General features: G+C 36.8%; 2 protein-coding genes across 2 annotated transcripts in view; one reads left to right on the forward strand and one right to left on the reverse strand.

The window, feature by feature from the left end:
• The first annotated feature begins 1,137 nt into the window (after positions 1-1,137).
• The window catches only part of PSMD14 (proteasome 26S subunit, non-ATPase 14), a 95,608-nt gene continuing 81,991 nt past the window's right edge, over positions 1,138-14,754 (forward strand). The window contains exons 1-3 of the mRNA XM_082841791.1: positions 1,138-1,471; positions 7,799-7,927; positions 10,194-10,245. Coding sequence (XP_082697917.1) covers positions 10,198-10,245 — 48 coding nt within the window. The 5' untranslated portion in view covers positions 1,138-1,471; positions 7,799-7,927; positions 10,194-10,197. The remainder of the gene's footprint in view (positions 1,472-7,798; positions 7,928-10,193; positions 10,246-14,754) is intronic.
• On the reverse strand, positions 11,142-12,919 carry LOC309962821 (AP-3 complex subunit sigma-1-like). Its single transcript, XM_082840849.1, is given in 2 exon segments — positions 11,142-12,336; positions 12,339-12,919. Coding segments are annotated over 2 exon segments (579 nt in total). The 5' UTR covers positions 12,829-12,919; the 3' UTR covers positions 11,142-12,247.

Raw genomic sequence — 14,754 nt, forward strand, 5'->3', positions numbered from 1 at the left:
TTTGTATAGCAGAAAGAACCTTTGCCAATGAAGCGGAGAATGAATTATGGGCAGACAGACTGGAGGCAGAGAGATCAAGGAGATTAATGCAGTATTTTAGGAAAAGAGTAATGAAGGCTTGAGTTAAGGTTGGAATACAGAGAAAGGAGAAAGAGGAGTGGTGGATTGGAAAAGCTATTTACAGATTAGACCCTTCGTGATTTCCAGGGTGTTTCATTGGGAGGCCAGTGCGAACAGGTAAATCAGAGGTAAGGTCTGTCTATTCTCAGATCTGATGAGGGAAACTAAATGGAGGATGGGGTCATCTACCAAAAAAATTAAAGGGAGGAGGCACAGGTTTGAGGGAAAACATAAAGACAGGGATCCAAATATAATTAACATTACCTGTGATTGAAATAATTTATGTATTTTTTAGATAAAGATCTTTGAGTGGGAAATTCTGTGTAATTGTGCCACTCAAACAGTTTTGGATTCAGATGCCACAATCCTTCCTTTCCCTCCATCCAGTAGATTCATCACCATTCTTGATTTACGAATGCTTTAAAGATGCTGGTCATTTGGAACATATCTGACAAAGTGAGAGGGACTTGGTAAACGTGCTGCCCTAAACAGAAATGTGATATAAACTTGTCAATAGTTATTTCTTGGGCGGTTTTGCTCTCTGAAAACCTAGCAGAGCAGATAATGGGTGAAACGTTATTGGTGATGATAATTACCTGGAGAAACGTGAGTATATGATTTCTTAAACCTTGTAAATTAAATTGGGCTTAAAATAGATGGTTTTACCACTAGGGAAATGGTTGTTTTCCTTGAAATTCAACCTTTGCAAATTGGTAAAGACAAGAAGGTGGGTAGACTGCACTATGGAAAAGAACATCCGACCGATTTCCACTCTTTTCACACCTCTCCCTTTTTTTCTTTTGCTTCTCAGATGACCAAGTTAATCTTAGTCCAAGTGAACCTTTTAGTTTTGAAGTAGGGCCGCGGTGAACACTAAAACGAAGAAGGGTTCCGGTCTTCGCGTTCCTGCAGTTTCATCTCGGCGCCAGCCGGGCGCGCAGAACTGGGGAGGGAGAGGTGCGGGCAGAGAAGAGAGGATGTCGGAGAGGCGGGAGCGGCCCTAGCGCTAACTTCCGCCCCACCCTCCAAGCCGGGACGCCTGAAGCAGGCGGCCCGCGTTCTCCGTCCCGGGCGCTCCTCCTGGGACGCCCGCTCGACTCCCGAGTCGTCTTCAATTGGCCGTCGGGGAAACGGAAGCCGAAGCGGCGCAGTGAACCCGGAAGTGCTTCGCGGCGGAGGCCTGGGCGACTCTTTTGAATGGAATCGGGCTGATTCATCGCAGGTTCGCGGAGCCAGAGCTCGGCCGACTCGGAGCTTGCTGGTGTTGCTGTCGCTCTCGCCGCCGCTGCTGCGTCACCGCTGCTGGAAGACAAGGGTCCAGACCGCGGCCTCCTGCTCCGCCCGCCTTCAGGTAAGACGGGGAACGCAGGCCCCAGAGGTCCGCGGAGGCAGCCGCGCTAGGCCGCTGCCAGCGCCTTGCTTTCCTGAGTCACGTTGCTCAGCCTAGTTTCCACTGGGGTCCCGGGCGGTGAGGGTGGAGTCCAGCTCCCTTCGTCCTACACGCTGTCTCCCTGGGTCTCCGACTAAGTTAGGTCTGGATGTGGTCTCCTTCCTCCAAGCGTTTCTGCTCCGCTGAATTCACCACATCTTGGGAGCCTCTCCTCTCTATTCAGAGAGGACCCTTAGTTTTGGCTTCTGTTTGTCTGTGTTCTGTTGAAACTTACCCCTGTGTTGAAAAACTTCCCGCCAAACAGGAAACAAGGGCGAGAGAATAAAATTAACTTTCCCGTTGAATGTATGTTTGCTTTATCACTTGTGTTAACCTTAGGCCTTGGCCCCTTTTCTCATAGTGTTAGGTTTTCAACTGCCTTCAAAAACAAACAAAACCCCAGAGGTGCATTGTTTTTTAACCTTGAAACTCTTTAAAACAAAGTATGGTTATTCCTGCTCTGCCTTTTAACTTAACTTTCAGTTTGTCCCACTTGAGTAGTTGTTGATGAATTGATTACATTTCCTGTTTTCAGTAAAGTAGAAATCTGCTACTGTGTGTTACATCTTGGAACTTAATTTTCCTGGGGGCACTACTTTGTGTCAGGCAAAGAAGGAAAATGTAAATTTCTCGAAAGAGTTTGAATATAAACCTAGTGACCTAAGGAAAAATTCTTGAAATTAAAATGGTATCCAAAAGTTGGGAAAGGCAAGGAAGAGGCTTTAAAAATTAGCAAGAAATGTACTTCTAGAGTGAAAATCATTGTTTTCATTGCTCACAAAAGTATTTAGTGCTGCAGACTTAATGTTTGTGAGTAAGCAAGACGATAGCCACTGATAATGTTGAAATAAAAAAGAACTGAATACAGTTATAGTGGTGATGATTAATATAATGGTGGCCTTCTAGTCTTGTCCTATAAAGTTAGCAACTGGCTCATTTGAAGTTTAAATTATGTTTCTTTTAAACATATAAATTTAAATGGGTTATTGTGCATTTGAAGAGATTAAGATACATGGTGGCTCAGAATTAACTACAAAATGTGTTTAGTGAAGTGGTATTTAGTGAGAAGCCTGAATATTGTCTTGAATTCGTCCCAGGACAGAATTGCATCTGGCCAACAGAAGAAAGTTTTGAAGTCATGATCTTTCAATGAAGCCTCACCTGTTGAGTTTGGGAGATTTTTTTTTTCCCCCCAAGGGTCTTGATAAATATTATATTGCTGTTCTAATTGAAAAGCTGGATTTTTAACCTGTTTGACATGGGTTTATTCTATTTTTATACTTGTCTGTAACCCTTGTGTTTAATACCTAATTTCAGAATCCATGTTTGAAAATCAATAACAAGGAGCAATTGTGCTTCTATTTAATTGTTCTAAATTTTATAGCAATGTTTGTTTCATAAGTCATTGTCTACCTGTGAAAGCCTTACCTAAATACTTGTGATTTAGTACTCATGAACTTGTCATATACCCGGTTTGTTGCACTCATTTGACACTCATTCTGTTTTATGGTATTTTGGTGTCCCCATCTGTAAAGTGAGAATTGGATTAAATAATCTTTCCTGGCTCTAAGATAAATAACAATAACAACAGTTACTGAGTATGAATGTTTCAGGCACTATATTAGGTGCTTTGCATTTTTTTCTTACAACAGACTTGGAAGGAAGATATTATTCTCATTTTATAGATGAAGTCTAGAGGCTAAGAGAAGGTAACTTGTTCACATCATATAGAGGGTAGGTGATGAAGCCAGGATTCAAATCTAGGTCTGATTGCCTTCAGAGCCTTTCTGGCTCAATACTACTATTCTTTCACTTTATGTTTTTTCTATGGGATTATATCATGCCTCCCCAGGTAGATTATAAATTCTTTCAGTGAAAGTCACTAAATTCCTTAGTGGCTCTGTTTCCGTATCACCTTATAAACAAGATAGTATTTAATAAATATTTTGCTTCAGTGCTGTAATTAAGAGATAGCACAAGAAGATATTCATGATAATTCCATCCTCACTGTTCTAAACAGGGGGAATCTTACTTTCAAAACCTTATTTGTATAATTAAGTTTAACGTTGACTCTTCCTATTTTTTCCACTGAAGAAAGCCCTTAAGAAAGTGAGAGAAAGAAGTTCCTGATTACTTTCCACAAATCAGACAGTAGAGGAATTAGAAATATAGTGAGATCACAAATATGGAGTAGTTAAAGGATTTAGCATCAATCTGAGAAGTAATAGTATATAACTGCAGCATGGGTTGAGGAGTAAAAAATGAAAAATGAGCTAGGAAACAGTAGAAAAACCTGAACAGATAAGGGCTTCATGATTTTGTTAGCTCAGTTGTGAGATGAAGAAGTGGAAAATCATCAGCCCTTTTTTTTTTACCAATTAGATTCTAAACATTATGTATGACATATTAGGCATAAACACTTTATTCATATTATCTCATAATGTTTTAGTTAATCATATCATGAATAAGCTGTTGAGTCCTCTGCTTTTTGATAGGTGTAAAAACTTGGTTTAGATCCATAGACCTTTTGCATTGCTTTTATTTCTAAGCACTGGAAGTATTCTTTTATGTTCTAGTGTAACACTTTTAATTTTTATGAACCCCTTTGTGAAGTTCTGCAAAATGCAAGTCCCTCTTCTCCAGTGTGATTCATTTAGTACTGTGAAATATGCCATGTTTTGAAATTCACTAAATGGCAAACTCTATGGGAAGAAGAACCCATGCTGGATGAACTGTAGCTATGCTCAGGATGGTGGTGCTGATGACAGCAGCTAGCATTCATTGTTTACTTGCTATGTGCCATCATTGTTTACTTGCTATGTGCCAAGCCTTGTATTAAATGTTGTTTATGTTCATTATCTTATTTAATTATCTAAACACCTCTATGAGGTGGATACTATCATTATCCCTATTTTGCAGATGAGGAAACTGAGCCTGAGAGAGGAAACTGACCCAAGGATACAGAGCTAAAACGTGTTAGAGCCAGTATTTGAATCCTGGCACTTAGATTGCAGACTCATAGCTCTTAACCTCATATAGCAAGAAAAACAGTCATCACCATTTGCCATCTGGGTCCAGTAGACCTTTTAAAATTTCTTACACCTTTAAGTCATTTGAAGGTGTATGTACCTGAAATGGACAACATTGTTGGAATGTAATTAACTGCTCGTCATCCATCATGCATGAACCTGGAACATACCCATCTTATAAAGATCAGTTCCACATTTTAAATATGTCTCTAATAGGCCCCAGCTTATCTTTTCTTTTGGTTCTACTTGCACTCGCAATACTTTGCGAGTGTGTATTGTGTTAAAATATGCCTATCATAAAATTTACCATTTTAACCATTTTTAGGCATACAGTTCAGTGGCATTAAGTTCATTCACATTGTTGTGCAATCATCACTACCATCCATCTCCAGACCTTTTTCATCTTCCCTGATGCAGTACTTTTTAAAACAAGCTTATAATTTTGTTGAAGTGGAGATGTCCATCATCTTTGCTTATAAAACATTTTTATTTTTAGATTTATAAACACCAATTAGAGTTAATCCAATGATTTTTTAAAATTTCTACATTCTTTTACTCACCTTTGTGTACACTTCAGCATTTGTCCACTTATCAACTGTATCAACATCATAAAAGATAACAGAATATGTCATCTCTTTATCAAAACACGTTGTTGTTGTAAAATAGTGTATAATGAAGTCCTTGTTGAATACTAACTGGATGAGAATGTCATATTTCCTTTCTGGTCTTAGAAATATATTGTTCAACTCATTGATCCTTTAAAAAGTAATTTTTTGAGGTAAAATTCACATAACACAAAATTAACCATTTTAAAGTGAACAGTTCAGTACCATTTAGTACATTCATAATGTTGTGCAACTACCCGCTCTATGTAGTTCCAAAACATTTTCCATTCTTCTAAAGTAAAATCCCTTACCCATTAAGCAGTTTCTCCATTTTATTCCCTCCCTCAGCCCCTGGCAATCACCAACCTGCATTTTGTCTCTATGGATTTATATATTTTGGATATTTCATGTAAATGGAATCATACACTATGTGACCTTGTGTGCATGGCTTCTTTCACATAGCATAATGTTTTGACGTTCATCCATGTTGTAACAGTTATCAGTATTTCATTCCTTTTTATAGTTGAATAATATTCCATATGTTCCATTGTATGTATATATAGAATTTGTTTATCCTTACCCCCTTTGATGGACATTTGGGCTGTTTCCACCTTTTGGCTGTTGTGAATAGTTATGCTATAAATATGCATGTACATGTTCTTGTTTTGAATACCTGTTTCAGTTCTTTTGGCTATATACCTAGGAGTAGAATTTCTGGGTCATGTGGTAATTCTGTGTTGAGCTTTTTGAAGAGTTCTCAAACTGTTTCCAACAGTCATTAATTTTTAAGTTTGAGAAAATTGATATAGGATATTGTCAGTGGTCTGAGATTTTGTTTATATTAGTGGTTCTGAACTGGGATGATTTTGCCCTTCTAGGGGACATTTGGCAATGTCTGGAGACATTTTTTTTCAATTGAAGTATAGTTGATTTACAATATTGTGTTAGTTTCAGGTGTAGAGCAAAGTGATTCAGTTATATAAGTATATTTTTTCAGATTATTTTCCATTATAGGTTATTACAAGGTATTGACTATTGTTCTCTGTGTTATACAGCAAATCCTTATTGCTTATCTATTTTATGTATGGTAGTTTATACTGTTAATCCCATACTCCTAATTTATCCCTCCCCCACAGCCTTTCCCTTTTGGTAACCGTGTTCATTTTCTATGTGAGTCTGTTTCTGTTTTGTACATAGATTTATTTGTATTATTTTTTAGATTCCACATATAAGTGGTATTATATAATTTTTATCTTTCTCTGTCTGACTTCATTTAGTATGATAATCTCTGGGTCCATCTATGTTGCTGCAAATGGCAATGTTTCATTCTTTTTTATAGCTGAGTAATATTCCATTGTGTATATGTACCACATGTTCTTGAACCAGTCGTCTGTTGATGGATACTTGGGTCGCTTCCATGTCTTGGCTATTGTAAATAGTGCTGCTGTGAACATTGTGGTACATGTACCTTTTCTAATTAAGCGTTTTCATCTTTTCCGGATATATGCCCAGGAGTGGGATTGCTGGATCATATGGTAGCTTTATTTTTAGTTTTTTAAGAAACCTCCATATCGTTTTCCATAACAGCTGTACCAGTTTACATTCCCACCAACAGGGTAGGAGGGTTCCCGCTTCGGAGACAGTTTTGATTATCACAGCTGGTGGCATCCAGTGCGTAGAGGCCAGGGATGCTGCTAAACATCCTATAATGCCCAAGACAACCCCCTACAATAAGAAATTATTTGGTTCTGAATGTCAGTAGTTCCAAAGAAACCTTGGCTTATGTCAATTTTGTTATCATTAGAGTGCTGTTACTTGTTTCTTTACATTCACCTTGTGATTCTCTAATAATTGTGAAACTTTTTTTCTCTGTCAGTTTTCTCTTTGCCATTATGGGAGGAAAATGAAGAATTCTGAATTCTCAACTGTGTTCAATGAAAGCTAAAAAAAAGACTACAAAGATGATGTGTCCAGTCTTTTATATCTTTTTGAAAGATGAAGCAGTGCTTTGGGCAGCACAATAAAAACTGAAGGATGATGCAATGGCTGTAATGTATTTCACTATTGCATCATTTGGGATGATTGTTACCATTCTTCCATTTTCTTATTATTTTAGTCTTTTTTGGCATAGTTGGGAATAACTGATTAAGACATGACAAAGTAATTCCTAGGATAATGAAATAACAAACCTTAAAGATATAGGAAAATTAACCACTTAGATTCCATAATATGTTATAGATTTCTAACAATGTACAATGAACCTATATGGTAATTACTCAATAGAATGAATTTTGTTCTATTTAAAAAATGAATAAATCTTCTTTGTTCTTTAAAACACCTCTAGAAAGACTGAAAGTCATGAAATGTCAATCTACATACAATTAGAACAGCTCAAAAAAGAAACTTTAGAAACAAAATTTGGGTACAGGGGCAATCACTATGCTCTGTAGCTCCCTTGGATGGTATTTCATTCTGTACTCTCAGGAAATGGTAATTAAAAATCAATTTTGATTTCTATTTTGTTTTTAGGAATTTTGCTTCTTTTAAAGTTCTTGGTATATTTCCCTCCTTAGTTCTCAAAATAATTACATCTTATTTTATTTACTTTTTTTTAGGAGAGAAAAAAAATAAAAACTTGGGAAAAACTGTACCTGCCAGCATTAGCAAGAGCTTGAGTTAAGAAGAAATTTGTCAAACTCAACAAATTGAAGCTTAACATCACAAGAGTTGTAGTTACTGACCAGGTGAGCATTAAGAATATATTTTACTTTTATTTATCCTTACAGGATATGTCATAAAGATGTTATGAAAATGTATCAGTTTTAGCACACATGAAAAGCCCAGATTGAGGGGCTCATGAAAGTCATTTAGATAACTAGCAGTTTTGTCCTTGTCTGCTTTCTAGAAACTTTTTTTAAAGTAGTATGACTTAGAACATTTATCGATGTATTTCATTCCAAATGTTAGTATTTTTATTAAACCTTATTATCTTAAAATATTTAGTTTGTTAAATTTTTTCCTGTTTGCTGAGACATCTAATTTTGTTAAAAACACGAATTTGACCTGCCAGATTTTCTTTCCCTCTGCTCCTCACATTGCTCATGTATATTCACAGCATCTGGAGTCTGTGTAAAGTCATCAGAAACAACACAGGGGGAATAGATAAACTGAACACAGCTGGGAATTGACTTTGGCCTGGAATATATAGAATGTCTAAAGTTTTTTTTTCCCATTTGTTCTTTATGTTTGTAAGCTTGAACTAGGCCAAAAGAATTTTTTTGAAGGGGGTAATATATTGTAGAGGAATAAACGTATTTTATATTTTAAAATACACAGGGTTTTGTTTTGTTTTCAGTCTACAGCCTTTAAAAAGTGATATGTATTAATGCCATATTTGAGTTGAGGAATTTTAATGAGAATTTGATGGAGATTTTATTTGTAAATATTGCTATTAGGAAGGTGAGTTAAGGTTATAAAGTGGAAATTTTGTTTAGACTATCCAGTTTTCTTATATGCCTTTTCATTTTTTAAAATGAGTTTATCTGTTGTCAGTCTCACAAACTTGTGGAGTGAAACAAGCCAGACAACATATATTATTTTGTTTACATAAAATTCAAAAGCAACAGAAGTGATCTGTGCTGTTGGAAGTTGGAATTCTACCTTTGCAGGGTGGTAGAGACTAGGAAGGGGATACGAGAGGTTCTTAGGTGCTGACAGGGTTCTCTTTCTTCATCTTGGTGGTGGTTATGGTGGTGTGTTCACTTTGTACAGGTTCCATGGCTGTATCATTTGTGCACTTTTCTAAATATGGACTTGAATGAAGTTTGCTGTACCAACAGTGTTAAATATTCACAGGATTAAATTGTTTGCAGGATTCAACAAATATAATTAGGCAGTAATGATCATAAGTACATTATTGAAAAGTTTGTATATCTGTTCTAACTAGTAAAACAACATGGACAAATGACTAATCTGTTAGCATTTAATTTAGAATATAATTTGTGGTAATACCATTTTCTAAAGCATACACATAGGAAGAAGAGGAATTTTAAGGCATAGTAGCAATTTTTAAGTAGAAAAAAATGCTTAATTGTTTAGAGTGTTTAGTTGTACTAATATTAATTTTTATAATTTGATTACTCCTTTTTGTGTATTTGTGGCCATACTAGTACCCTTGTTGTTTTTTCCTTTGATTTCTTCTGTGAATTTTTCAAGCTTATAAGAATATCTTCTGTAGTTATTCCAGACATAAAAAACAAATCAGATTGATATTTCAAAGTTAATTCTCTTGGTACTGATTAACTCTAAAATTGTAATTGAGAACAGCAGCCAAATTTCCTTAGTGAAAAAGGTGTATATCTTTACAGTATCTGAAATAAGGCAAACTATCTGTGTGGATTCTAGAACACTATCTTAATGCATTTAATGCAGTATTACTTTATATTTCTTTTAGTATAATGAGTTCGTTTTTAAAAAGCCTTTGATGCTAATTCAGAGATCCATAATCTGCTCACAATGTCTTTCACATGTAGTTTTGATGATAACTGACAAGCTGTAAGTTAATTAGCACAGAACTTACTAATGAGGATGTTAAAATTTAATTTAAAAGTGAGGACTTTTATTTGTACACTCTGGACAAATTGAAGGAAATTCAATCATACATATGATAAGCATTTCAGGCACTTTTTCCTCATTCAGGTACTTTATTAGGTAACAATAAGAAAATATAATTAACTTAATGATAGCAAAGTTTTGAAAGTATGCTAAGATTGCTTGTCTTTAAAACTGGGGATAACCCAAAACCAAAGCAGTAAAATAAGGTCTGTTAATTAGCATGGAAGACAGCTTCTTGAATTAATATGTGGTGTTAATTAACAGGAAGTCTGATGTTGTGTTGTAATTACCACCAATATTTTTGACATACTGAGTGACTGAAGGTGAATTATGTAGATAGCAATTGAGTAAACACTTTTGTGCTTAGGAACGTTTTTCTTTGTTTCTGTTTTCTAGAAATATGGACAGACTGCTTAGACTTGGAGGAGGTATGCCTGGACTGGGCCAGGTTAGTATATAGACTCTACGTGTTTCTTTGTGTGTAAACTATAAGCCTTTCACTAGTTATCCAAAGAGAAAAAAGTCAGTCCCAAGAAAATCGCCTCACAGATAACCTTATGGTAAGAAGCTTCCCTTACTGCTGGTTACTGTATTCCAACACTAAATAACTTGTGGAGAAAATGTTCTATTTTCTTAATTTAATTTTCTCCCAGGAATAAGAATTTTCTCTATTTGCTTTGATTTAAAGTTTTGGGATATGCGAGATTATCAAACTTGCCTATTGGTTAAAAAAAAAAAGACTCAAAGTATCTTATTTCTGGGTTTACAATGTAGACTTTAAAAGTAACACATGAAAAAGTAAACATGGCATACTCTTGGCAAGATCCAGAAAACCCATAGAATGTTTGTATGTACAGTCTTAACACTGATAAATTCCTTCTAGTAATTATGATACATGGATGAATTAATAAGTAATACCTCTCTTTTCTTTAAATTTGGTATATATGGTTCCTTTTTACATTCTTATTAAAATTAAGTGAATTTTCAGTTGTTTTAATATTATCATCTGTCTTGTTCCATACTGTTGGGGCAAATGGCCTCCAGATAGATTTCTATCTCAGGATATTCTATCTGCTTTCAGCTAAAGAAGAAATTTCTGCCTCTTTTGAATTCTACACTGATTATCTTTCCAGTCCAACATTTACAAAAGAGATGACTATGTTAGACTTGAATGTATTTTATGTCCAAATTTTGGGACTATTTTTATAACCCTCCTTAAGAACCCTTTTAGTTGTCAGCTGTTTCCTATTTCCATATCACTGTCAATGACTTTGTCTTCCTTTATTCAAAGTAGTCTAATATTTTGACTATTAAGAAATAGTTTTGTTTGAGATTTCATGAAATTTTCAATGTTTTGTAGGTTCTTTTACAAGGGTCTATCATGGTTTATGACTAATAAACCTTTTCCTTTTAGAAAGTTGAAATCATGTGATCCTATATTGCATCATTGCACAGACTTCAGTTATTTTTCGTTTGCTTTTGTTAGTTTTTTTTTTAAACAGTGAGGTTCATTTATTTATTTATTTATTGGCTGCGTTGGGTCTTCGTTGCTGCACGTGGGCTTTCCCTAGTTATGGTGAGCGAGGGCTAGTCTTCATTGCAACACGTGGGCTTCTCATTGCGGTGGCTTCTCTTGTTGCAGAGCATGGGTTCTAGGTGTGCGGGCTTCAGTAGTTGTGCCGTGTGGGCCCAGTAGTTGCGGTGCGCGGGCTCAGTAGTTTGGCTCGCAGACTCGAGAGCGCAGGCTCAGTAGTTGTGGCGCACAGGCTTAGTTGCTCCGCGGCATGTGGGATCTTCCCTGACCAGGGATTGAACCCATGTCCCCTGCATTGGCAGGCAGATTCTTTTTTTTTTTTTTTTTTTTAACAGTGATAAAATATATTTTTATTTACTTCGTTGAGTCAGAGGGTCATAAAAAAAATTATTGCTAAAGTAGATACCAGGCAAACAGAATGGTGCTTTAGAAGTCCAGTTACCTTGGAGTTTATTTAAACTAAGAGAAAAAGGTCATAATGTTTTCATGCAATACATACTTCGTTCTTTAAATAACAATTCTGACAAATAACAGAAAGAATTAAGGAATGCTGTATTTGTGATCCATACAAAACACCAACATTTTAGGTTATACATAATTTAAAGAAATGTCCCAAACACTTTTCAAAATACTGTAGTAGCCAATACATAGAGGCATGCCTTAGGTGGCCATAGGAATGCAGTTTAGAAAACAAAGAAAAAAATCACACTGTAACTACTCAATTCTTCAAAATCACTGAACAAGAAAAGCAACAATGAACTTCCATACTGATTTTACATAACTTCTATACAGTACCTTGACTTAAATCCAAGAGCAAAAGTTAAGCCTCTCCTCCTCTATTTTTGGTAAACAACTGCATGGTAAACTTAGATGACATTTCCCCCGGATTTTACCTGGGAGTGGCCTTTTAAATTTTTTATTTAAAAGAGGGCAGGTTTGGCACTTTTATACTGATGTCACCAATGTTAATATTTCTTGGGATCTCAGGAAGATTCATATTCTTTAAGCTGATACAGCACGGGCTGGAGCTCCTGCTAAGCCAGCCTCAGATTTCTCCAGTTTATTTTGTGCATCAATTTGTGTAACAATCTCATTCATGTTGGTCTCCAATACCATTCCCCCCATCACCATTTCTGCAAGAATATTGTGAACCTTGTCTACATGGAAAATTAAATCCAGTTCACAGACGTTTTCAAAACACTTGTCTAATGTTTCCACAAATACTTGAATTAGATCTAAAATGCCAAGTTCACTTTCTGAAGTATCCACACAGAAGACAAAATATAATGTTGCATAATGTCTGTAAATCAGTTTGTTGTCAGATCCTCCAATTAATAATCCTCCTTCTAGGAAATTACAAACATTTTCATCTCTCTTAGATACCAAATGGAATGTCTCCCTGATGATTTGCTGTTGTGTATCTTCACTGTAGGGCTGGTAGAACTTGGAGAGCCGCGGCTTCCCGTGGTTGTTAAAGATGAGGATCGCCTTGATCATGGCTGAGCCGGGCCGACCGGGTGGGAGCTGGGGGCCAGGGCGGGGGCGGGCGCGCGAGCCTCGCCTCGGGATCTCGCTGGCGATCCTTCCCCACCCGCCCCCTCGGCAGGCAGATTCTTAACCACTGTGCCACCAGGGAAGCCCCTACTTTTGTTAGTTTTGAATATTTCTCATGTTCCTTTACTGTAAGCGTGTTTCTTCATGATTCTTCATTTTTGTAAGATCTGTGTAATACATTCTCTTAAGAGGCCTAAGCCTCTCTGAACTTGACCCTTCTAAAGCTGCTTCCATACATTTACAAACATTCTAGGTAGCTTCTACAATTTCCCTAATTCATTCTGAAATGAGCAATAACAATGTGTAGGCATATAAAAGTGTCAGAAGTGAACTGAGGTGGTATGTAGATACTGCACATTTACCTGCAAATTACAGGTAAAGATGTTGCCTTAGTAGAATTCTTACGGGGAGTTGCATCAAATTTAAATACCAAAATAACTTTTTCCTTAAGTAGTAGATGCAATAAATTATATATCCATGCCAGAAATCCATGCTGGGAAATTGTTGGACATGAAATAATGGGTTGACTGACCACCAATTGAGTTACATCATATCTCAATGACCGCTGCAAACCTTTGCATTGAGTGGAAAACTAAGTGTTGGTTCAATAACCTGTCCTTGGTTTTGGATAATTTAATCAACACGTATCCCCCCTCAGTTTGTGTTCTATTTGAACTTAAAAATGTGGTGCCTGAGAATCTGATATTTCATGTGTTTCATCTTCCTGATTAGATGACAGACTCTCAAGAGAATGATTTATGGGGTTCTTATTTCTGTGTTACCTCCTTTATCAAATACTAGGTGTTCAATGATTACATTTTTTCTTAAAAGTTAATTTACTCTTGTTCTAGACTAATATGACAAACGGATATAATGTTACTTCTAAAACATGAAATGTTAAGTGTATTATTTTTTAATAAACAGGAAAAAAGTTAAGTGTATTGTTTATTTTTTAATTTTTTTTGGCTGCGTCGCACGGCATGCGGGATCTTAGTTCCCCAACCAGGGATCGAACCTGCACCCCTGTGGTGGAAGTGGGGAGTCTTAACCACTGGACCACCAGGGAAGTCCCGAGTGTATTTATTTTTAATAAAAAGTCAAAGACCTTTGGATTGATAATAGCTACTCTTTCCATTAGATAATGCGTAGCAGCCAATAAAAGTAGAAAGGATGGGCTTCCCTGGTGGCGCAGTGGTTGAGAGTCCGCCTGCCGATGCAGGGGACGCAGGTTCGTGCCCCGGTCCGGGAGGATCCCACATGCCGCGGAGCGGCTGGACCTGTGAACCATGGCCGCTGAGCCTGCGCGTCCGGAGCCTGTGCTCCGCAGTGGGAGAGGCCACAACAGTGAGAGGCCCGCGTACCGCCAAAAAAAAAGTAGAAAGGAGATAGAAGTTGTTTTACCCCTCCAAAAATCAATGGGAAATGTTACTATCTTACCATATAATATAAAAGTCAGAATTTCCTCATAAATAGGGGCAGGTTACTTGCTGTTAACTTTGCAGATGTCTCTTTTAAAACATGGGAATAGTAGCAGAACAGGGTTTTCCATCCATTCTACTGACTCAACTTTCTTTGACTAGAAATGACCTTTCTCTTTTCCATGGCTATTGCTTTGACTTATTCTCTGATCCCATCCTCTCTTGAAACCTTGCTCATCTCCACTGACCCCTTCCTCTGCCTACAAAGATGTTTAAGTGTCCTGTATCCCAAAAACAACCAAACTTCACTGCATTCTGCCATTAAACCTTTTCTTCCATTTATTTCAAGAATTCCTGAAATAATAGCTTATACTCACATATTCTACCTCCTTACCTCCATTGACTCTCATGAGATTATATTCTGGCCTCCTTCTTCATTACTGTACTGGAA

Source organism: Leucopleurus acutus (genome assembly GCF_964270905.1).
Source record: "Leucopleurus acutus genome assembly, chromosome: 6".
Classification (NCBI taxonomy): Eukaryota; Metazoa; Chordata; class Mammalia; order Artiodactyla; family Delphinidae; genus Leucopleurus; species Leucopleurus acutus.